Consider the following 25,311-nt stretch of genomic DNA (forward strand, 5'->3'; position numbering starts at 1 on the left):
TGTTTCATGAATGTGAAAGAATGACATAAAACTGCTGTTCAGTATTCATAGGTTCCTGGAATTTAAGACCAGATGGAGGTATTGTACCATCCGACCTGGCCTCCTGTATCTCGCAGGATGCTCTTCACCCTCTGTGTGTGTGTGTGTGTGTGTGTGTGTGTGTGTGTGTGTTCACTAAGCAAAGCTTAAACATGTTTTCCAGAAAGTCATCAATCTTGATTCAGGGAACAGAAGATCCGTGCCTTTCCTTCGTTATTTGGTTAATCACCCTCACTGTTTAAAATTCGTATCTCATTTAAATTTGTGTGCTTCAGCTTCCAGCTGTCGTTATACTTTATCTTCTAGATTAAAGAGCACTTTAGTACCTGGTATGTCTTCACATGAAGGTATTTATACACATGGTAATCAAGTCAACATTCAGTCTTCCTTTCCTTAATTAAAGAGAGGCCAAACTCCTCCAGTCTTTCATTTGAAGGTATTTTCTCCAGCTTTCCTGTCATTTTTGTGACTTATATGTCAGTACTCCATTTTTAAGAGGTTTTTAAGAATGCGGGTACCAGACAGCCTGCTGCCTGCCTGCGCCACTTGTCACGGGCAGGCACAGCTCTTCCTGCAGATCCCTGCTCTCCGGCCTCCCGGGGCCATGCTTGGGAGGGTGAGGGTGATCGCGCGTCTCTGGGATGGGACCCCACGTTACAGCCTGCTAGGCGGAGGGGTCGGGGGGTTTCCCTTCCTGTTCCTGCTCCTGCGTTGTGTACTACCCCTGCCTTAACCTGGGGTTGCTTGGCCCATGTCGGCTGAACGAAGTGGAACCACTAAGCGGTTCCTTGCTTTTGAGCTTTGTTTGTTTGGCAGAGGTTGTTTTCCTTCCCGTTGACTTCCCAGGCAGCTGGGGTGGATGATGGAAGAGCATCGCAGGAGCGTGCTGCTCCCCCCCTGGGCTGCCAACCGCAGCAGCATGGCTGGGGAGGCCCGGCTTGGCCCCCCAGGCGGGAGCATTTCGCGAAGCCGTGACCACAGGGTGCAGCTGCTGCAGCCGCCTAGGGCAGCACGTCTCCTCCCCGATGTGTCGCAACTCAAGTGCGTCCTGCCTGGTTTCCATGTCTGTTGTTCTGGTGCTGGGATTGCCCAGCCCCGATTGCTCCTAGCACTCTTCCAATCCTTATGGCATCTGCAAATCTGATCAGAGATTTGCATTTACTTCAGGATAACTGATGAGGTTCTAGAATAGAGTCAAGTCCAACACCCTGAAGAGCCTCTTCAATGCCCACGTGATCGGCCACGTTCCCCAGTGATCACTCTGACTGCTGCTCTTCAGCTGGATATTTGTTCATTTGGAACACGCCTGACTGACATTTTATACCACTCATTTTTAATGTCATGTAGGACTCAGCCAAGCGTGAGTTCTACATCAATGCAGCTATCTGCATCAGTCAGACTTGTAATTTACCAAGGAAAGGAATTACGTTTGAGTAGGAAGACCTGTTTACTGTAAAGCTTGATTGGGCAATATTAATAATATAGGTATTCTTTAATGCTGTGTCAATTAAATTCCAAATCAATTTTCCCAGCATTTTCCCAGGATCAGTGTTATTTTTCTGACTTGTAGTTTCATGGATCGTTTTACTTGCCCCGTTTTGAACACTGGCCTGACACAGCTTTTCTTCTGGTCTTTTTGAATGTCCCAATGTTTCAAAATTTATTAAAGTTTAACTTTTTTGGGACCACGAAGATCTTCAGGGAGAAGATAAGGAGGGTGATATACAACACTCACCAGATATAAACAATTTATTCAATCTCAGGTAGCTCATGTCAAAAGTCCATATTTGGTAATGGACAGGAAAATGTATTTCCACAGCAGCAACGTAAAAAATAAATGATTTGTCATTTTGCTCTCTGTATTTATTAGCAATTATACACTATCATCTGCCTAGTGACTGACTGGCTTGCACAGGGGCTTGGAAGTCACTGCGGTATTATCAAATTTAAACAGCAGCAGCAAAACCTCTCTCTGATAGTCCTTTGCCAGGCCAAATGTGGATTTCTTTACTCCTATGTCATTTGTTCTTGTTATTATTCTTCATTTTTCTAATTTTCAGTTCATATTGACCACTATCTGTTTCATCACGTCGTGTTGTTAGAGTTGTCTCTGTTTGTGACTGCCGCCATCACTTCACTGCTGACCTGGGAGAGGCACGTGGCAGTGGTTCTCCTCTTTGATTTATGGAGTTGTAGTTCTGGGTCACACAGAAATTGTTCTTCAAGACTTCCCAGTTGCCTTTTACTTTTTAATTTTAAACCTCCCACATTTCCTATGATCAATTACCTAACGTAATTTCCCTTGCTTCATTCCCTTAGGAAGCATCAAACATTCACCTGGCTAGTTGGGACTTCCTTCTTTCCACATCACCCCTAGTTGACTAGATAGTAGTCAGGTATTTAGCAGATTTTTATTCATTACATTGAGGTCCAAAGTAGCATTCCCTTGTGTTGGAGTGAAACAGTATCTAAAGAAAAGTGATCAGTTTTCTCCTTTTTAGAAAATGAAATGAAATTTTATTGCTTGTTGGATGGGACACCCAGCATTTTCCTTCAAGTTGAAGTTGCCCTGACAGTGCAAATGTTAATTTATACAACTTGGAGACAAACACTTAGAAGTTAATGCTTTTTTTTTTAGCTAGTGGTCTGCAACAAAATCTTATGAAGGACCTTTTAACGTATTACTTCAGACGCTAATCCACATGCATTGAAAGTCCTGTTCTGAATAATCAGTGGCCATATGATAGGTGATGGGATTTTAATGTAAACTCTTTCTCTGGTCCTCCTTGCCCACTCAGTACTTTCTCATTCTTGTAAAAAGGAGGCATCCTTAATATTCTAAAATGGTGTAATTGTCTGGAGATTTCAGTACTGACAATTATATCACAGTTCTTATTACCAGTAAAAGCAGTCCACATCCTTTTTCTTGTCATCCAGCCCCCTAGCATTTTGCAATGAGCAAAGAGGAAGAAAAAAAAAATATCTTCCTCACAGTCTTTGTCAAATGGGTTTGATTACTTCTGACACACTGCATTTGTGCTGTGTGTCCCTCTTTGGAATCATTTTGCTTGTGTTCTTAGTTTAACATCTTCCTAATCACTCCACCTATTTCTCAGCCAAGATCATTATCTCACCTCTCAGTGGAGTGCAGTTCCCTGAGAATCCTCCAGAATGGGATGGTGTTCTCTAAACCTAACGTTCTCAGTTTTGCTCCCATCATGTGGCTGGTGAGTCCCTTCCAGTGTTTTTTGCCTGCTGTCTTCTCTTGCTTGTACGACTGAAGGGATCTTTGGGATAAGCATGTGGGCTTTTCTGTCCTTCAGCTTTCCTTCCATGTCTTTGTGCCCCATTACTAGCAAATTTCTGCCCTTTAATTTCACAGGCTCGTCCAGCACTAAAGGAAAATTGTGGGCTCTGCTCATCTTCCATGTTCAGACATGTAACTACAAGTGCCGCTGCATGGTTCCCATTCCCTTGGCCAGATTTCCAGTTTGTGGTGAAGGGCACCCACTCACGTTTTGGCAGCTGGCCTGGAGTTGGTCACCTGGACTGGGCACCTCATGCAAGGGAGTCCAAGACATCAGCGTGGACCTGGCAGGCTTGGTGTGGGTCTCACTGAAAGCAAATAGAAATCATAGAAAGTAAAATATATTTGACTTTTTTTTTTAAAAACTATTTCACTTCTGGCCATAACAGTAATGAATACAGAGTTAGACTAGGAAAGAGAACTGTCTCAAACTACCTTCTCCATCCCTCTTTGATGTACCCATTTTGCTTTGTTTTGGACATGGGTGTTTGTGTAGTAACTGCTTGCTCCTCCCAGCCGGGTTCCTCGCAGAGGTTCTGATCATGGTTGATACTCCTGTTCTGTTGCCCGTCTTGATGCTCTGCTCTCCTGCTTTCTCTGTCTCCCCTGTTCCCTCCCTACAGATCCTTCTCCTTGGGCTGCCTCGAGGGCTGGCTCCTGAGTCTAGCGGTCCAGCTGTCCTCCCGTAAGTGTTCATATTTCAGATGTTGCACAATGGTGCAAAGTGTGCTTCTGATCCATATCTTTCATTTGTCACCAGATCGCACTTCATATGCAGGACTGGTTCTTCCCCTCTTAGAAAGGAAAGCATAGTGCATCCAGCTTGGCATAGCTCTTCGTGCAGCTGGAATAGATTCATGCCTGAAAAGAAGAAATCATATACCCTATGAAACTTCTCTTTAGCAGTCCTATTTTCAATGGACTTGTTTACTAAACTAGAATTTCCTGAGTTGATGGATGAAAGACGAGGAAGAGGCAGGGACCCGATGCAGCAGAGTGTGAGAACAGCATTATGGACCGTGTGGTCTCACGACAGTATCACCAGTCAATCATGTTGGTACAGTTTGGTGCTACATGTGCGCAGTGTTGTGATACTGCTACACTGTCACTGCATTGCTGATCCGAGGGAAATGCAAGCAGCTCTGTTCTCTGTGGTCTCTTCATGGGGCTGCAGCTTGGCGGGTGTCGCTGTTGTTGTTGCTTGCCACTTTTGCAGTGCCTGGGGGGAAATCACGCAAGTGGCCTTGCTGATAGTGGTAGGGCCTCAGAATCCTTAAACAAGGACTTTTCCAGATAGACTGTCCAAAGGATAGGGGCCCTGCTATAATGTGGTCATCTCTAGCTCTGTTTATTGTTTCAATGCCTGTAGGGTTTCTTTGGATATATAGCTGAGACACTGAATTTGGAGGCATTGTATGTGGTTGTACTGCCTTTCTGATGAGGTGGAGCTCAGGCAATGAAGGCACATAGCAATTCCCATTAAGGAAAAGTTTCTGGAGTTTATCATGGACTTCTGGTTCCAACTTGCCTCCCTTCTGTTCCTCTGCAAGAAGATAAAATAGTTATCTCAAGTACCTAATTATGCAATTATCCCAAGTTTTGGGAAAAAAAGTGGCTCATTTTTACTGAAAAATGTTAGGCAAGACTTCTGTGAAGAGCTGAGCTAGCACGCCGGGATGGAGGCCCTCCAAGCGTAGGGTAGTGACAAACAGTGGAGGAAGGCTGGGGGAGGCAACCTCTTCAACCAGCACAATTGCAGTTAGAAGAGGATTTTTTAACAAGCCTTCAGAGTGTTCCCATGTAAAATTGCACTGATGTAATTTATGGTATGAATTTTAAAGGCTGCACAAAGCTGTGTAGACAGTTATTTTAATATGAATATCTTAAAGTTGGTTTGGAATAGGCTTAACAAATAGCTCTTATAAAAATAAATATCTTTGGGCTATTTTTCTTTAGTTTAGCTTTTTATCCCCCTTTTTTTAAAGTAAACATCTGTACCATGGCAGCACATATGGATGGAGCCTTAGGTTAGAGTTCTGTGCGCAAACCCATGAGGAAAAGCAAGATTAGAAAGGACACTTGCCTCTCTACTTTCTGATAAAGGTCTTAGTATTACAGGAAGCCAATAGTGGTATGCTCAGTGTTAAAAACCCAGCAGCAGTACATGGTGTACAAGTACTGCATCTTTGTGGTGTCTGTCTTGTTTAACTAGAGGCCTCTCCCTGTTTCCTATCAAAGCTTTTTTGCTGTTGTTAAGAGCCCAGTGCATTTTTATCTGAACTTTAGGGTATTGGGCAGAGAGACAGCGAATTATTTTTATAAGATTATTTGTTTTCCACTACCAGTTTTCATACTACCCGTTATGGGAGTATGTTAAGCAGTATGATTGACGCATGTCAGTTGTGATCCTTTTTTGTACCATCTTGTCCTGGGAGAAAATAAATATACATATGTGCAGGATAGCATTTTATTTTGGTGAATGGTAAAGTAAAAATGTAATTGTTCTGTGTCCTTCTTGCTCTGTCTTTGTGTTAGCTAAGCCAAGGGTGATGGGTGGAAGAATATTTTGTCTAGTAGTTTTATATTCAAGGGGTCTAACCAAGTCTCAGTCTGCAATGCAGGAGGTCTGCTAAAATGAGCGTGTGCAGTCGCTGAGGTTAATCAAAGGAGGAGGCTGTTGGCTTGCCCAAACTGGGAAGGACACTGGGACTTGCCAGACACAGGAAACCTGGGAATGGAGGGAGTTGCTGAGGATGAAGCCAGTGAAGTCTTGTTGCAGGACACCATCTCCTTGCCAGTTCCTGCAGAAGCAGAGAAAGGGTGGAGAGAGAAAGGAGAGCGTTAATTTAATACTTAATATCCTCCTCCAGAATGGGGAAGAGCCTTGGTGATTTGGACTTTGATTATGCCAAGGCTGAGCTAGTTCAAGAACTGGCTTCTGTGCCTACAGTTCTGGACAGAACCTGACTGGGTTTGTAGGAGCTGCCTTTTTCATTATGCTTGCTCTTAAAGCTTACTTGCAGGCTGTGGGGAAGCCTTCCTGTTGAAGCACAGAAGCCTTCGATATGGTTATTGCATCCAAACCCATCTGTGAATCTAGAGGTGCCTGGGAATTACCCCCTGGGACCCCACGTTCCCTCCAGCTGGCCAGGAAGATCCGCAGATGTGCCCAAGCTTCCCACGGCAAAGCCCCATGGCATGGCAGCCAGTGTTGGCTGTGACCTCGTCTCTGAGATAAGGAGTAATGCTATGAATGTGGTTTTTTTCCTCCTCTGGGAAGCGGGGAGCTGTTGCAGACCAGGCTGCTGCACACTCCCTGCATGCAGGGACAGCCCCGAGAGCCAGTGGGAGGCTGGACAGGCACCGTGCAGTGGGGGTAAGAATCACTGGTTGTCATCCCTGCCTCCTGTCCAGCCAGCAATCGTGGAAACCACCTTTTTCCCACTGAATTCAGCAGAAGCGTGCCCGGAGACATTTAGGGACGAAGGCGCAGACTATGCCACCTTGCAGGCAGAGGCAGAAGAGCTCATAACATGTCCCTGTGGAGCTGGGAGGGTTTGGCAAAGCGCAGGGAGGCTGTTTGCCCCCAAAGCCTGTGGGGCAAGGAGGTTTTCTGCCTCTCTGAATGCCAGGTCAGATGGTGATGTGGCCAATGTTAAATACTGAACTAACAGTGCCTTTGCTCCATCCCTTCAGCCCATAGCGATATTCGAGTGTAACAGCCAAAGCAGAGACAGTTACCATCAATAAATCTTTCTCTGGCACTCCACTTTATGAAGACAGCAATGCCACAAACTTCCATAAATGTTCCCTATTCAGGAGCAATCCCTCATTGCACCATCTCCAGGAAGCCAAAATCTTTTGGATCTTGTGGTTTTGTTTTTTGGCTTTGGCCTTCTTCAGCTTCTCAGGGATGTTTTGAACATCCTCGTCCCAAGTCCTTCTGAAACAGTGCTCCTCTTCATCTTTGCCAGGAGATGCCTACCTAGCCCATCAGCCAGGGAATCTGGTAAAACCTGAAACTAAAGAGGATACAAACTCAGGGACGAAACACTCTCTTTCCAAAAGGTCTTAAGAGTTTTCTTGCCTACTGCTCTGAATCTCCTTTAAGGACCTGCAAGGGTACTCTTCATGGAGAGAGAAAAGGCCACTTTGCTGCCAAGTCAAGCCTCCTCTCTCCCAGATACTTAGAAAACCTTAGTCTTTCCTCAGTTGGGAATACTTCTGTAATGAATTTTTAACCCAGAGCTCTCAGGTTTATCAGTAAATTGATGGGACTGTGGGCAGGTGTCCAACTAAGATTTCAAGAGAAGGCAGAAATAAATGATGGTGTTTCCAGTGCTTGGTATTTAGCAGAGATAGAAAAAGCTGCAGAGCACAAGTCCTATTCTTAACTCTCAGCCATCCTTTACAAAATCACTGTAGTAAATCTGCTCTCCTTTTAGGCAGAGCAGCATTGCTATTAGCAATGCTCTTTTATCCACTGTGTCTCTAGGGATGAGTCTACCAGGGATATCGCAAATAGGCCCTGACACAAAATGCTCCTTTCTGTGTGGCCAGGTCTTCAGCAGCTTGGATAATTACAAACACCATTTATTCTCCTTCCTTGTATGAAAGTGGAGGGGGGGGGCACCCGAACCCTTGAGGTTTTAGAAATTCAGCCCTTCAGCAGCTAAAGCCTTCTTCATCCACTCCTGTGCAACACAAGTGTTCCCTTCATCCCCATCTGAAGGCAGTTTGTAACCACTCTGCTGATTTTTGAAGCAGTGAATGCAGTATTACTGTCTCAAAGACTCTGCAGTATAGATTCCTGATAAAAATGATTCATCCTCTTCTCAGTTTCTGTAACCTTTTCTTCTACCTCTCTTGACCTGGGGAAAAAGTTATCCCTGCAGAAATGATTTGTGGGTCATTATCCATGATCCTATTCAACGCAGGAAAAGTAATAGCCTTATCTGCAGCCTGCTAGGTTTTCCCAAAAGCAGAGGTCTCCTCTTGCTCATGAACTATTTCTTTTAAAGGAGAAAGTCATATAACCCTGCCTGAGGTTTAAATTCTAGCGGTTCAGAAGGGGATATATCTGTGTTGTAGATGAGAAGGATGATGCATATTTGCCCAGTTCATCTGGGCCACCACAATACCTGCGCTTAATCTCGGCTTCTCTTTCTAGCACGTGCTGTTCTTTCTCTTCCCAGGACACACAGCAGCCATTCTCCGGGACTTGTCATCCAAGTTGTCCCTGTTAGGAGGGAAACATTTCCCTTCTTCTGCCATTAGCCCATTTGTATTTCTAACGTCAGTGCTAGGTTTGCTGGAGACACTGGGGGTTTGCAGCCCGGTTACACCAGGGTCCCCTCATGCTTTGTCTGTGCAGGTGTTGCACACTTGTCCTGTGCTGAATTCTTCTGAACAGAGCGGTTCCCTTGCACGCAGGTGGTGCATGGGGCGAGCTCCCTGAGGCAAGATGGACTTCCCTGGTTGGAGGAATGTTCTTCTGCAGAGTTAAATCATTAATGGACTTCAAATAACACTGGCTGCACTGTAAAATATTCTGTGCTTTGTGGTGCCATCCTCACAGCAGAGCCAACAGGAAGATACGGCATTGTCGCAGCCTCTTCAGCGCGAAACCTGGTATCTTCATTTAAGCTGCTTTTGGGAGTGGTTTTAAGCTGCACTGAGGCAGCTGAAGTGCAGCACATGTTCCCCTTTCCCTGACTCTGCTTCGGTGAGAGGGCAGAGAAGAGCCACGTCTTAAACCACCGCAGCCCAATTTGCCATTGTTCATGTTTCAGTGCTGCAGGATTGCTGGGAAGATATTCTAGGAAAGATTAACTGTCTTTGAAAGGGATTAAAAGAAAAACTTCACAGTTGCTTCCTGCAGGTACATTTTAAGGGTGTAAAAAAAAAAATGCTTGAGAAGTTACTGTTATTCTAAAATTAGACCCAAGCCTGAGTGATAGTTTTGGCATGTAGAAAAGAGAAAGGCAATCCTCAATGTTTAACATAGGGTGGCAACTGGGGAACAGAGGGAGAATGAGAGGAAATCATTGCATTTACAAAGTATTCTTGACTGTGTGTAGCAATACGGACTGTAGCCCCAATATAATGTGAGGACAAAGAAAGAGCAGCAGGAATAAGTAATTGGGGAGAAATACTTGCTGTGTATGACAGTGCTTTCTCAACCTTCTGCTTACTGTTAGGAAGAAACCCCTCTGCCCAAGGTGCAGGGAGCTTGCTCCTCCTCTGCTTTGGCTGCGCTGTATCCAGACTGCTACCTGTGGCATAATGCATTCAAGGTACACATGTGCAATTAGTTGATTAACAACCTGAATAACTCACATTCATACATATTTTCTCTTGCTTTCAATTTTATTAGCTGTAAGTTACAGCTGAAAGTGCTGGTTCAGCCAGCAGTTGTGGTTAGATGGGGGAAGCACTGGATGAAACTCCAGTGGCTTGTGATTTGTAAAGTTATTGTCCTTCTCAGTTTAAAATCAGTTGATCTAGTTGCTTTAAGCCTATTTTTAAGCAAACTGGTGGCATCTCTTTGAATCGAATGTGCAACTGGAGATTAATGAAAAATGATATGTTTGCATTCAACTGAAATTGGAGATGAAATGTCATCTTGTAATGTTTTCACCTACAGCTGAAAAACACTACGACAGTGGTCTACTTATAGGTGGTATTTGTCATAGGCAGATATTTTCTGTTATTGTATACTATAGGCCTGCATAGGAACACTGTGTAGACAGTAACTCTCCTCTCCAGTAGCTTGCATGAAAACTTTCATATCAAGCCTGTTGTCATCTCAACCTGAACAGAGGTTCTCCCTTTTCCTAAATGATAAATTAAATCCTGGAGTAACAGGTGGGTTCTTTTTTTTAAGTTTTTTGGGTTTTTTTGTTTTGTTTTGTTTTTTAAATTCTGGTATCAGAGTGGAGAGGTTGTTCCTGCTCCGGTTGGAGCACTAGCTGGGGTTTCTCACCTTCCCTCGCTGCCTTTGCCTTGCCACATGAATTCCAGTTCTTAAGACACCCCCAGAATGTGAGGAGCTGTAGAGAATGTGAGGCTGTAGAGGAGCATCCACACAGTGTGTCACTAGAGGAGCATCCACGCTGTGCGACACGGTGACCATCCTCTCAAGTTGTCTCTTTGCTGCCGGCTTCTGGGGTGTGTGTGGATAACACCTGATCCAGAGCCCAGACGGCTGCGTTGGCAGGAGTGGGGGATCTCCGTCCGGTTCTGGGTATGGGAGCTCAGACGTTTTATTCCACAGCACAGCCTTGTTTGGATTCATTGCTTTCACAGAAGTGACCGGCCTGAGGACTGCCAGAATACCTCTTTTGCAATTAAAACGTTAGCGATGCTTTTCATCCTAAGCTTCTTGTAGCGGAACGAAGAGTAAAACGTAGTTACAAGACAAAAACCTAGAGAAAGCGCTCCTTTAAGCGGAGCAGAAATGAACCTCTGTAAGCTTTCCTGGACCTGGACCTGGACCTGCTTCATGCTGCAGCTGCCAGAGCTGAGTGCTGTCCGGTAGTGTCCTGCTCCAGCGGTGCCCCAGGCTGTGCCACTCTTGCCAGTCAGGCTGCTGGATCGCAAGGGTGCCCCTTCCACAAGGAAATCCTCCGAGAAGCTGTTCGCCCTCTGCTTCCCTACAACCCACTGGTTAAAGGAACAGTCCCACTAGCACCTTTTCAGACCCGGACCGTCTCGCCTGCTCCTTCCCCAGGCTCCCGTTCCTCTGACCACCGGTGGTGCTCCCAAGTACAGCTCTCGTTTGCTGGCCCCGATTTGCTGATGCAGATTTTGGCTGCAGAATTTAATCCCTGTCAGGGGTCAGGAGCACTGGAGCAGCTGCCATGCGCAGCTGGGTGCTGGCTTTGCCATGCAAGCGCTTGCCATTAGAGCAGTTCAGTGAGCGTCAGCGGGAGGACTGGTTTCAACCCCACACTGTGGAGCTCGGCTGCCTGACAGCCCACAGGCAGAGTCCAATTTGCAGCTCCTTCTTATGTCCATTAATGAGTTTCTTATGCTGTGCAACGTGCAATGCGTTGTCTTGCTGGTTCTTGTTTTCTGCTATGGATCTTCTGCACTTATTAGTTAATTACTTTAAGCATATATTTGGATACGCACGTTTCCAAGAATTAACAGAGTGTAATCACTAAAATCTTAGATTAGAGAGTGATTAGATTAGATTTAGTGAGCAAATTGCTAGCTGCAGTTCATTCAGTGCATCTTGAAATGCCCTATTTGGACCTTTCTCAGTCTTCAGGATTCAAGATAATGTGATAGATTTTTCAATTGAATTTGGCATATTAATAACTGAGACTAAAGGAAGAATTGAAGCCTTCTTTTCTGTGTCTTTTGCCTGTTTGAAAAGTTTGTCTCATTTAAACTGAGATATTGAAAAAAGACCGGTGATTTAACTGCCTGTGGAAATGGAGGTAGGTGCCTGGAGCAGGGACTGATGAGTATGGTTTGTAGCAGATACTGAAGTTTCTAGTAGTCTGAGTTCTTATCACACTGCAAGGGCCAAATATGTGCTCTCAAAATAATTAAAAATATCCATAAATAAGGAAGAGATTTTATAGAAATTATGGCGAAAAAGCAGTAACTGAAAGTCAGCGATAACGACAGAAAGTAAAGCGATGGTATTTGGCACAGAAGATAAGTGATGGTCCTTAAAAGACCATAACTTCACAAGACTCTGCTCTTTAGCTTCCCTTTGCCTTCAGCTGGAGGTGGCCCCAGCTAAAGAGCTGGGGTGTGAGAGCTGGGGAGCTGCACAGCACGTGGTTTTGGTGTTGGTGGAGAGGAGGAGAAAGGCTCCCCTGCCCCAGGAGCTCACCCACGGTCACCTGCTCTTCATCTCCCTTGGTGTGCAGTGGGAGTGTGAATTGCGACCCCCGCATCCCCATCCTGCTTTGGTGGAGGAGCGGACTGTGCTTCCACCGCGGCCGCCCAGCTCTTCTGAACCACAGAAACCACAGCCATGTCTCTGTGTGCTCCACCGAGGTCTTCCAAGAACCTCCCCCGGCACCACATCAGCAGTGCATCCATTCGTCTGTTAGTTGTGACAAGTGGTGGCATTTTCCGCCGTTTCTTGTGCTGCGCCTGGCACTGCTCTCTCCCAGGGGCTGCGCGTGGTGTGAGAAGGGATGCAGAGCATTACCAATAACCCTCCACCAAACTCTTATCTTCACAGCTGTTGCTGAGCTAAGGAAATATTTCCACTGCTTATTCTCGGGTGATGTTGCTAGTTGTGTGGGCACCATTATATTCCCATGTAGTACATAGGGCACCATTATATTCCCATGTAGTACGTATGTTGTTACAATGGTAATTACCTTCATGTTAAAAATGCATCCTTTATTTTCTAGCTATAAAGCATTGCACCTGTCCTCTGCTAAAGTTTGACATTGGGCAATGAATGCATGAAGCCTTCTTGTTTATTATACCTTTGACTTTGCCGTATATAACAACATAGAGTGTGTGTGTGTGAACTTTCTTAGAGATTACTTCCTATTTTCTTCCAGATTGTTGTTAAAAATGATTGACAGTATTGAGCTGAGGACAGGTCCTTAGAAGACCCAGCTGTAACTTTTTCATTTACTGGTGATTCCTCTTATTGGTGAACCCATCTTTAATCCTCTTGACAACATTCTTCAGTAATCTTCATTTTTATATGGTGTCTCGTAGCACAAAACCCAGAGAGTTTTAGCAAAGCCACAGAACCTTGTCTGACCTCTGCCTGTCTTGTTTAAAAATTTGGCTAATAGCAATGCTCTAAAATTAATATTCATATGCTTTTTTATTTGTATCTCAAACAATTTTATTATTCTCATTTAAATAGTTATTTCTACTAAGCTGAGACATTTTAATTTATGTGCAAATTAGGTACCTTTCTAAAAAATACATGACTATTTCTAGCTGATGGCATCTTATTTTAGCTAGTGCCCACATTGCTCCATTTGTGGTATGGGGGATTTGGATGTAAAGACCTAGGGATTTGCTTGAGAAAGGAGACATACTTTTTTTTTGGAGGGGGGTAGTATTGCACTCTGAAGAAAACAAGTTTATTTAATTATAATCAAAATGTTCAGAAAAACATTCTGTCTCTTAAGGAGACTTTAATCATTTTGTATCAAAGAACAGTTTTCTTCCTTCTTTGTGCTATCAAATCAGCCTGTGGATAGGTAAGCAGGGTCCTTTTGCAGCTCAGATCTCCCTAACACGGTCAGGGTAGGACAGAACCCCCCTCCTGTGTCAGCACCGTGGCCCCTGCCCAAGGAGAGGTCCTTCACACCAGTCCGTGCGAGACCCACGGCGGGGTCCTGCAGGCACGGGCAGGCGAGCTGTGCTTCTAGCTTGCACATGTGTCAGGGTAGCATTTGGCTGAGAGATGGATGCTCAAATCTGGTCCTTGAGGGAAAGGTGTTGGAAGAGGCTTTGCCCCTCTGGCACAGAGGTGCCTTTCTGCATTTTGGAGCTGCACGCACCGATAGAGAGCAGCGGATGTGCATCAGGGCTGCTGCTCCCACCCGAAAAACAAAAGCAGAGGGTGGCTGGGGGCTCGTGGGGGTGCACTGCTGAAGGGGATTTCCATAGTTCTTCCACTGTCTGCTTGAATTATATCCCTAAGTGGAGCAAGTCCTACACACTGGGCAGTCCTGGGAGTCGGTACTGTTTCCTGGTCGGAGCTGGGACTGAACCAGTTTGTGCAGGCTTTGCTGCGCGACAAGCCAGGCTCCTCAGAGGGAAGGGATGGGGTTGCACAGATGGAGGGGCCTTCCTCCCATTTGGGATGAGTGTTTCAGGTTTGGAGCTTGCTGCTGGTGATGTGAGGCGGTGAGGAGCAGCTGTGGGACAGCTGTGCACAAAGGGGCTCAGGACAGATCAGTGGATGCTGGTGATGGTGCTGGGGTGCCTAGCTGTGTGTCTCCCCCCAGAACAGCAGCCCCTTCTCCATGCCTTGCTGCAGGGAAAAACGGAATGAGGATACCGATTTTCACCCCCTTCTCCTTCTCCTCTTTGTATAAATGATGTCTCCAGATGCGTGCTTTCCTGCAGTGTAAGAGGCAGCAATGGCATTTCTGCCATTCGTTAAACTGCCAGCACTTTCCTTCCCCTTCTCCTCTGCAGGACTCTCATCAGCACCTGAAAGAAACTGATGGGCAGCCTCCAGCTGGCTCAGACCGTGCATGCACGGTGTTCGGGAAGACCACCGGTGCCTGAGCGGAGCTGGGAGTGGACATGGGATTTGGTGCAGCTCCCTTGAGGGGAGCGAGGAGTACCCCGTTTTGCTGGAGCCTGGGCAGGAGACGTGGCTCAGCGAGAGGCCAGTGGTGCTGTGGGGCCCGCTGATGGGGTGGGTGCTCCCGCGGTTCTCACCCATCTCTCTCCCGGGACTATGCAGAGTGTCCTCTGACCGCGGCCGCTCAGCTGGAGCTCAGCGCCGAGATGATCAAGGCACTGCGCAACGGGGGAGCACACCTGGATTTCCGGACGCGGGAGGGAATGACAGCTCTTCACAAGGCCGTCCGGTGCCGCAACCACGCGGCGCTGCTGGTGAGTCAGGGGAGCCGCTGCGGGGGGCTGTCCCTCCCTGCTGCCCTGCGCCCCGGCACCGGCTCCTCCTCCCACCCCATCCAGGCTGCCGGCAGGGTTGTGCCCTCCCTGGGCCAAAGCATCTCTCGCGTTGCTGTCAGGGAGCACAGCCCATTACAAAAGCGTGACATTCACAACGTGAGCCTTGTGGGGAAGACGGGGCGAGTGCTGCCCGCTGCCGTGGCCGGAGCATTCCCGGACCCTGTGCGGGGCAGGTTTCCCTAATGCGCAGCTGCCTGAAGCCACAGAGTGAGGCAGGCACTTCTCTTGCAGACGCTGCTGGACCTGGGTGCCTCCCCGGACTACAAGGACAGCCGGGGGCTGACGCCACTGTACCACAGTGCCATGGTGGGGGGGGATCCCTACTGCTGCGAGCTCCTGCTGCACGACTATGCCCGACTCGGCTGCATGGATGAGAACGGCTGGCAGGAGATCCACCAGGTGGGCCGGACGGTGGGACAGGATCTGGATGGGGTGACCGCTGTCCTGCTGCCAATGGAGGGGCTTGACCTATCCCCTCAGGTGCTGCAGGGATGCAGTGTCCTGGCGGACAGTGGAGGCACTGCTTGGCAGGGGTGGCTGGCACAGCGAGCCAGGCTCCTGCGTGGAGGACTTGCACATGGTGTGCCAGCTGTGGCTCCCATCCGAGGCCAATGCTCAGGCTGTTCTATTCTGGCCTTGGTCAGTAGTGTCTGGGATCCTCCCAGATTATGACTGGCTCATAGGATAGTGCTTTGGGATCTCGGCCCAATGCCTGAGGCATCCTGGTTCCAAACCACAGTTGTATCTGTCCCTGTTGTACACATTGACAAGTGGATTTGACGTAGGGAAGACATGGGCTAGAGGTTAGGGGACCTGAGCTGGCTTTGTGCTTCAAGACCGAGACCCTTTGGGAGAACGGAGTAAGCGCTGGCTGTGCCTAGAGTCCCCTTGTTGGGAGGGCAAGTTGTCTTTGGGCCCGTGGCCTCCCAAAGTACCCAGCTGTGAGCCCTCCGCAAGGTGGACGAGTACTGGCACAGCTAAGGATGAATGCATGAGAATGAAAAAACAAGAGGTGCGTGTTTGTGATCTTGATTTACTGGATATGACTGTCCTCCTTCCTGCCTCCATCCTACCTTGCCTTGGGAGATCTTTGAGGACTGCTGGTCCCAGGATGGACCAAACATAGAGGAAAATACCACACCATTTAACTAGAGGTGTGGGGCTATTGCCCTCCTCTTTGCCTGCTTGTGCTTCAGGGCTTCTTTTCACTGGATAATTATACAGAGATATCAGAGAGTCTGGAGGAGGGCCTAGTACCAGTATGATACTGATCCCAAATTTGAAATTGGTGTAGAGGTAATTTGTCTGACAAGTATTCAGATGTACGTTGCTGTAAGGATCAGCAGCGTGTGTGCATGCATGTTAATGGGACTTTTCAGGTTACAAGTCCCGCCTGTTTCAACTTTTCTAGCATGGATGAAGCCAGCAGAGGATGTTACGGGATTTATCATCTTCCTGCTGCTCCTTGATTTTCTTTTTCTATTTCTTTTTTCCATTTTGCATTTTGAGCAGGCATGTCGCTATGGGCACGTTCAGCACCTGGAGCATCTTCTCTTCTATGGAGCTGATATGACTGCACAGAATGCCTCAGGAAACACTGCTCTTCATATTTGTGCTCTCTATAACCAGGTACACCTGTGTGATTTGGGGCATGAGAACAAGAAAGAGTAGATGGGGGACCAGCCTGCCTGAGATAGAGAGAGCGAGCACAACATTGGGCTGGGGCACCTTCTCATTGCTATTACTGTTCCCAGACTCAGCAAGGTTCTTCTGAATTGTGTCCATGCTCTGTCCTGAGATGAGGCTGTTTCTGTTTGTAGCACCAGCCTGACTTTGGATTTCTCAAGAGGCAGGTGGCCAGAGAAGAGTCCATTGTTTAATCTGTTCCCATTCCCAAGATGTTTTTGCTGATTTACTGCCTAACACATTCTGTAGTTTTTCCTCTGGTTCCTATTCCTCCTTCACAGCAAGCCCCCATCACTGGTTGTGGGGGAGCAGTTTGCCTGGGTGGAGAGTGCTAATTTGGCCCAGGTGCTCACATTTAATTTGAGGCAGGCACCTGCAGCAGGTGAGGTTTGTTGGGCACATCCTGTGGCTTTCACTCTGCTCTGGGGAAGGTGTGTGGACTGGGGTCCTGTCCTTCTCACAAATAGCCCTAAATTCTTACTACTAATTTCTGAATTTTGAAGAAGACTGTCCAGGCAACATAGGGCACCATTTCTCTTTTATTTTCTGTGTGGTCGCTAACCTCAGTTCAGGAGAAATTGAGGGTGGTGGAAGAGTCGTCTGATCTTGCACACCCACCGTTCTCTTTCTGAGATGCAGAGGTCAGTATCTAGGGATTTCTCCTGTAGGTCTTGTTTCTTCTTAGAGATTTTATATGTTGTATTATGTGTTCTGGTTATAAAGGGAATTCTCAGTTCTGAGGTGTCTATGCTTTAAAAATTGAATACTGTTATGTTTTGCAATAGACAGTGGTACATTGAGGCTGATTTGCAGTTTGTTAGGTGGTAGGTATGTTCTGCACATCAAGGACTTGTACCCTGTCCACTGGGGTGGGTGGGTAGAGCAGCATTAAAGATTAGAGGGGCTCATAAACATGTTGAATTAACATCATTCAAAAGCACAGAGCATGCAAAACAAAAACAATAAAAGGCTTTAGGAAATAGCAATACCTGGGAACATGTGGTGGCCACTGTTTCCGTAGCTGTGCTCTTGGGCTGGTGTTTAGGCATGGCCATGGTGCCAGTGCCCCAGAGCCGCACACAGGCGGGTGGACTTGGTCAGCTTGGGGTTTGGGGTGACCAGTTCATAGGGGTTGAGCATCCTTCCTTGCCCTTGCCAAAGGAGGCTTTCTGAGTGCAATGAAACCATGTGGTTTGCTTCTTTGTTGTCACTAGTCTGCAGTGCTAATTGGTTTCTTCCCCTTTCCCCCTTGCTTGCTTTCACAGGAGAGCTGCGCTCGGGTTCTCCTCTTCCGTGGTGCGAGCAAAGAGATTCGCAACTACAACAGCCAGACAGCATTCCAGGTGAGGCAGTGAGCTCCGGTCCCTCCAGCAGGCCCCTGGCAAGGGCAGCCTCTGCAAGGTGTCTTGTGCACATGTGGGATGAAGCTTAATGGAACAAAACCATTGATTCAGGATGTCTATTCTGACACCAGTTTAATTGCTGGAGCAGGAGGGAGGAAAGAGGATGTGTGGTACAGGTGGAAAGGGCTGTGAACATGGTATCTTATGGTGGGAGACTGAAAGAGCTTGGCTCGTCTGGCCATGTGTAATGGAGGCAAAAAGGAGACATTATTGTTGGCTGTAGAAATGTTGCAGTAAATGTTAGAGAAGGAGCAGAATGCTTAGAAATAAAGGACAGTGTTGCCACAAAAATTAATAAACCTAAACTTGCCATTAATAAACTTAAACTGCAAGTTAGAAGACCTCTAGCCACAAGAGGAGTGAAACTCTGGAATAGCTTTCTGATAAAGATGCTGGGTAACACAGGTGGAAAAGGGAAACTTGGTCATTTTCCAGTGTGACTCCTTCCATGAGTTTGCAAATCATAGGAAGTGGCTACCTGCAGGCTGTAGTTTGTGATGCAGGAGGTCTCTTCCTATCCAAGGTCTGCTTTGCCCTTCTTTTCTGAAGTTTTTGAACTTGGAATAGCCATTCTGTCTGTGCTCTTATTGAAGCACAGTCATTTGCCTGAGGACCTTTCAGAAATGTTGTGACTCAGTGTCCAGCTAATACTAATCTTCAGGTGTCCCTTGAGAGCAGAGAGTGTCTGTCAGTGTCTTACTCATATGCTAGCTTGGGTAGCTGCAGATGAGCTCGCTAATTATTAGCCCTTTACAAGTGCTTTTTCTCACTTCTCCTTCAGTGTGGTTTATAGCTGCTTTAGGCCATGGAGTCTCAAGTGTGACCATGATGATGTCATACAGTCCCTGTGAATGTCATGTGTGGCCCCTGTGAGAAAGATGCCTTATTACAGACACAATCGCTCTCGTGGTACGTGTGTGGCTGCGGCTGTTGGAGCGGCACCTCCTCCTGAGGGAGGTAGGCAGGGAATTGCTGGGCAGATGCCCTGCACATGCTGGAAATCTGCCACGCTGGGTTGTGCTGCACCAGCGTTGCCTCCCATGCAGAAGTGGGTATGTCCAGTGAGCCTCGTGTGTCCCAAGGGCCTAACTGCACTGAAAAGGCACCAAATCCCTGTGCAGCGTGTGTGCCATGAGTACACCGGGGAGCTGAAATGCTCTCTGACCTGACCTGACCACTTGCTGGCAGCTGTGGTGAACTGGCTGTGGTTCTCCCCAAACCCCCTGCCGCAAGCTGCTGCAATGGTGATGTGTTCTGCATGAGGATATTTAAATTAATTTTAAGTATATTTTAATGCAAATTAAGCATACTGTCCTAAAAAGAGTACGTGGAACTTGCGTGTGTACTTACCATGATTGTATATAGGAATTGGGCAGCTGTGTGGAGATAATTGGTTATGAATCACTTGTGTGTATGGTGTGATGAACTAAAAATGCTTATGTAGTTTCAGGAAATGAATACATAGCTTATAGTCTTGTTTAAAAGTAATTTCTTTGTTAAGACTGAGACCATGTTCCTTACAAGCTGTGCTACATGTTGGCTTGGATGCTGAGAGGAAAAAGGGCCTTGAAGGTCAAATTGAGCATCCCTATAGGTGGTCTGGTATTTTGTCACGTGCAGGAACTTGAGATTTACGCCGTGCAATTAATTTGCCTATTAAGTGATAGTTGTCTGGTTGTAGCTGGTGGAGCTCTGTAGCTGCGAGTGTCATTTGTGTGACTCAGTGTGTGTGCCTGTCTGCAGGGAGGGGAAGCTTGTCCTCCCCTCCACAATGGCCCGGGGATCGTGGGGTGACTGGCTCCAGTGCTCATGCCCACGAACACGAGTGCCACTGCAGCTTTGCTCTGAGTGACTGGTGTGACCTTGCTAACCACAGCAAATGCTGAAGGTTGCCTGAGCTCAGCCCTTGGTGGGCAGCCCTGTTCTCTGTGAATCCACCTTAGCTCAGACGTTCTTCTATCTGCTCCGTGTTATCTCCTGCCTCTGGAGGTGGGTGGGGAAAGGGCTTGATGTGGCAAGGCCTGCTTTGCCTAGAGGCTGCTGCTCTCCAGGGAGCTTTGCCCTGGGGATTGAGGATAGTCCCATCTGCCTTCTCTCTGGTTTAATGTAAAAATGTTTATTTCCAGGTGTCCTGGTTTTGGCTGGGATAGAGTTAATTTTCTTTCTAGTAGCTGGTATAGTGTTATGTTTTGGATTTAGTATGAGAAGAATGTTGATAACACACTGACATTTTCAGTTGTTGCTAAGTAGTGTTTATACTAACTCAAGGATTTTTCAGCTCCTCACGCCCAGCCAGCAAGAAGGCTGGAGGAGCACAAGAAGTTCTCCCAATTTCTGGGACACAGCCGGGACAGCTGACCCAAACTGGCCAAAGGGGTATCCCGTACCGTGTGACATCATGTCCAGTATATAAACGGGGGAGTTGGCCTGGAGGGGGGGGGATCACTGCACGGGAACTAACTGGGCATCGGTTGGTGAGTGGTGAGCAATTGCATTGTGCGTTGCTTGTTTTGTATGTTCCAATCCTTTTATTAGTATTGTCATTTTATTATTGTTATTGTTATCATTATTAGTTTCTTCCTTTCTGTTCTATTAAACTGTTCTTATCTCAACCCACGAGTTTTACCTTTTTCCTTCTCATTCTCTCCCCCATCCCACTGGGTGGGGGGATGTGATTGAGCAGCTGCGTAGTGCTTAGTTGCTGGCTGCAGTTAAACCGTGACACCAGGGAAGGGCTTCTTGCAGGAAACTACTCCTCCTTTTTGAGATGAACTGAACTTTTGGAATCAAGAGATGGAGAAAGGGCAATCGTACTGCTTTGGGCATTTGCAGGACATGGGGTGGTGTAGCAGGTGGTGGAGGGAGGCAGATGGCTCCTGCTCTGACTTTGCTTGTGTCCTGCAGAGTCCTAGTGGCTCTTAATGAGGGAAAAACAGTGTTTGTATCTTCCTTTTTGAAGTAGTGCGACTAATTGGAAGTTTCTGTTCCAGAGAATGAAAACTGTTGTTGGTAATCCACTCAGTTTGTTTATTGGCAAATCGAAACCAGAATTTGATACTAGTGTGATGTGCTGCCTTCAGTTCCCAGCTTTCAAAGAGAAACTCTCCGGCTCCCTGCTTGGATTGCTTGCTTGAGACTTCAGCATGTCATGAAGTCACTGTCTGCTGCAAAGTCTGGCGCTTTCTCCTGTATTGTCTTTGTGTGGCCGTGGTAATGGGGTGCTGCCTTTCTATGATGGAGTTTCAGCACAGCAGAGGAAAGCTGAGCCTGTACGAGGGAGTGTGTGCTGCCCCACAGTTCTGTGGCTGCTGGGAGCTCATGTAAATACCTCTGCTGCTGCATGGCTATCTAGTCAGTTTACTGCACATACCTCCTGTTAATTTGATTGCTACTGTTAATCAGATAGCTTGGTGTCAGTGGCCTGAGATGACTCAAGATAGTAGTAAGTAATTTAGAGGGTTTAGAAGTTGTAATCTACTTGGTTATCTTCCCTGAGGCAAATCAGCACGCTCGTTGCCTGGGGTGGCGTGCCACCTCTTGCTGTGTTGAGTTCCTCCTGCCTGACCTCCACTTGGAGTGCGGTGTATGGCTTGTGTGGTGGGGCCGGAGTGCCTGGAGCAGTCTCACCTCTTTGTGGCTGGTAGCAGGTTTCAGGGAGGAGTGCAAGAGCAAGGTGGGTTTATGGTGAGAGTTTTCCCAGAATATCTTCCCAGCTTCTGGCAATCTGCATCCCTGTTTTCCTGAGGCAGGTTTGTACCTGCATCTCTCTTCAGTTGCTCTTAGCTGGCTTTTCATCCATAAATTGTCTAAGAGTCCCCTGTGCAGATGCAGTCTTTCCCAAAGCTCCCCAGCCTCATCCAAATACGTTCTTCTCACAGAAGGATGGAGATGACATTTTTCAGGTAGGATATTGCATACTCAAAATGCACTGGATGAAAAGAAAGTTGGGGTTTGGTTGGTTGGTTTTTTTTCCTTCCAGCTGCTTTAGCAGTATCATTTATCAGAAGCAAAGTGCTGGCAAAGCACTAGTTCTCTCTCAAACCTCCCATGTGCCTTGAGGTGCTTGCTGACTGGCCTTGGGGTGTTGGCTGCTGGAGCATGCCGTGGGTCAGGAGCCTGCAATGGGAAGGACAGGCACTCATGCCGGGACTGTGAAAACTGGCAGTTGCTGTTGTTGGTGTGGTGAACCCACCATCCTATTTAAACAACAGGAAGGTACCTAGCGGAGGACTGGAATGTGTGGACAGGCCCATGGGTAGGCAGTTGTGCAAACAGCGTGAATGGTGGCTGAGTCAGTGGTGTCTGCCCTCCCACCAGTGATTTGTGCTGGATCCCAGGGAGCTGAAATCTTGTATTCATAAGTTTAAGTTCATGATGGCAACATTAGGCAATGTTTTGTCTCTTAGGAGCGTGAAGACTTGTCTATAGGTCTTGTTCTTCAAGAGGTGCTTTTTTATATTGTGATAAGGTTACCCACCATCACTACTTCAGTCTTTCTCTTGCATGGGACTATTGATAGCTCAAAGTCCTCCAGGTCAGCTTGTCTATGGCTTCTTGCAGTTTTTATGAAAGTATTAAAAGCTAGCTGCTGTTCAACTGCAGTATTTTGGGTTTGTCTTTTCCCTTTCCTTAATTTCAGGTTGACAGAGTGACTGCAAAAGAGAAGACCTTTCAAATTCTGTGAATGACAGTGTCCCTCTCTGAGCATATAAATCACATTATTTGACTTGGAAATGAAATTACCTTTGCAAGCTGAACTTCATCAGAATGATGATCCACACCTGGTGTTGTAGACAAACCATGTGAAACAGCCTTCCTGTGTCACACTGGGGTTCGACATCCAGCTGATGAGAAATTGTTTGATGGGGTCTTCCTTAACAAGTGTGCAACCCTCTACTCTTGCAGAAGTCACTGTCCTCATAGCTCTAATCCAGCTTGCTATCTATCAAGACCTCCAGGGCCTTTTCTGCTGAACTACTCCCCAGTCTGTGTCCTTGCTAAAGCTGCTTCTTTCCTGGACACAGGACTTTGCATTTGTCCTTTTTCAGTTTCTTGGGGGTCTTGCTGGCCTATTTCTCCAGCCTGCCCAGGTCCCTCTGGATGGCAGCCCTGCCCTTGTGGATGTTGACCATTCCCCCCAGTTTGGTGTTACCTGCAAACTCCACCTGTCACTGGCTGTCGGGTAGAGAATGACCCATTAACAGCCACTCTCTGAGCCTGACCATCCAACCAGTTTTTCCCCATCTAGCTGTCCACCCATCCATAGTGTAATGTTCTAATTTCTATACAGATAAAGATGAGACATGGAAGGTTCCATCTGTCTTACTTCCCTGTATCTCTGAGATAACTGCTGGTTTTCCTACCTCTGTATCGAAGAGGTTGGGCCATCTGTGCCACTCCTGTCCCTCAGCAGTCTGCCTTGTATGGGGCTGGGGATTTGCTGCCACTGCAGGAACCTTGCTCTCCTCCACATGGAGATTTCTCTGTAAGCAGCAGGAGAATCCTAAAATGCTGCTGTTCGGTAGCAGTACCAGTTTGTTTCTGCTACCTGTGCCTGTGCATCTCTTTCCCCATCAGTCCCAGCTGCTCTGTGTGATTGGTGTGAACTGGGTAAGACCCTGCCTTAGCTGGGTTAAGTTCTTTGGTTTCTTATCACTTGGCTAGTCTCTGCCAGTGCATCGATCTTGCTTTCCTTTTCTTCCCTGGTTTTCATATCTCTTAAGGACTCACTTAATTGTTTTCTTTCTCAGGAGCCCAGTACTCTGATGGGATTAAACCAGGTCACATGCTGGCAACCCTGCATTTTGAACCTCTGGGTCATTTTTTCACCTTTTGTTTTATAGAAGTAGCTTTTCCAGTTGCCCTTACCCCTGTGTAAAAAGTAGGAGGAGTCCAGGTCCTTATGGTCAGGTCATCACCTGCTTTGCACTGTATTTTTCAGTGGCCTGTTAAGAGATGCCAACATTTTCCTTCTAAGAAGCATCCAAGTTTTATCTTGTTCACAATGTTAAATTCCCAGTTTTCTTTCCCAAACCTCACATCTGTGATGTGGAGTCTGAACTTTGTGTTCTCAATGTCAAGGTGGATCTTTCTAGTCTGGAAAGTTTTGGAGGTTCCTTATGCTGCCCCTGTATGTTCCTGGAAGGTCTGTGGGTCAAGCACAATAGCTGTATCACAGACCTTGCTGTAATTGGCTATAGTGGAGGCTCCAGCCCTAATCAGAGGAGTGCTTTCAGTGCCCAAGTGACTTCATAATCACTTGTTGAATATCTCTAGCCTTGATATTTCTGGCGTGGACACCTGGAGCTTGGCCCCTGCCTTTCCTAGGTGCTGTTTACTGCAGCATCTCAGAGCTGAAGTGGTGTTGGTGGAGCAGTTTGCAGCTGGTGCACGCAGGAAGGAATTCAGGACCTCTCTGCAGCAAGGGTGCAGCTGCCTTGGTGTCATTCGCAGTGCACATGTACATGCAGGCTGGCTGAGAAGTTGCAGTTTCTCAAGCAGCCTCGTCCACGTGCAGGCTTATTGCACACCTGCCTTTCCCAGAGCCTGCTGAAGCACTGACTTCTTCCTCTGAGGTGGAAGAGGATCTGAAATGACAACGGGCATGCTGTACCTTTTGTGCTCAGTCTTGGAAGGAGAGGGGCGATGGCGATGAGCTTAAGCTCCTGTGGTAGTTCAAAGGGAAACAAATGGCGTATTGGGGGGGGGGGGGGTGTTTCTAGTTCACATCTGTGTTTACGTGGGTGTACAGTCACTGGTAAGTCATCGTTCTTTCTGCATGTGGTCTTCCAATCCTCCTTTCCCAGCAGCAGTGGAAGATACTTTACCACACCTTCGATGTGCCTTTTCTGGATGGAGACTTCTCATCTGTGTTTTCCACAAATCATGTTGCTTGGCCAAAGTCAAAGGTGGCTTCTCCCTTGTCTCCTCAGCAACGTTTCTGATGTCCAGGCTGTGGCCTTCAGGGCTGATCCATCTGAGGTCCCAGTGCTGTTGGTGCCTGAGTGCTGCTTCTAATACCAATATCATGCCATATAAGAAAAACTACCTGTAAAACACAGCTTGGTTGTATGGTGTAACTATTTGTCTCTCTTTGATTTCCACTCTGCTTTGGTATAAATGTGTGAGTGTGTTACATTTATAACTTTTACAGCCAATAAAGATGGCTATGAGGACCTATCAAAATGTGAACTCTGCACTGGAAGCTTTAATAATCAAGAGATA

The 25,311-nt window shown here is 47.0% G+C and overlaps 1 protein-coding gene across 1 annotated transcript in view; it reads left to right on the forward strand.

Moving 5' to 3' along the window:
• Positions 1-25,311, forward strand: part of SHANK3 (SH3 and multiple ankyrin repeat domains 3) — a 372,381-nt gene that overhangs the window by 65,341 nt on the left and 281,729 nt on the right. The window contains exons 6-9 of the mRNA XM_041123382.1: positions 14,766-14,917; positions 15,230-15,397; positions 16,511-16,627; positions 17,950-18,027. Coding sequence (XP_040979316.1) covers positions 14,766-14,917; positions 15,230-15,397; positions 16,511-16,627; positions 17,950-18,027 — 515 coding nt within the window. The remainder of the gene's footprint in view (positions 1-14,765; positions 14,918-15,229; positions 15,398-16,510; positions 16,628-17,949; positions 18,028-25,311) is intronic.

The sequence above is a fragment of the Aquila chrysaetos genome, chromosome 5, assembly GCF_900496995.4.
Source record: "Aquila chrysaetos chrysaetos chromosome 5, bAquChr1.4, whole genome shotgun sequence".
Classification (NCBI taxonomy): Eukaryota; Metazoa; Chordata; class Aves; order Accipitriformes; family Accipitridae; genus Aquila; species Aquila chrysaetos.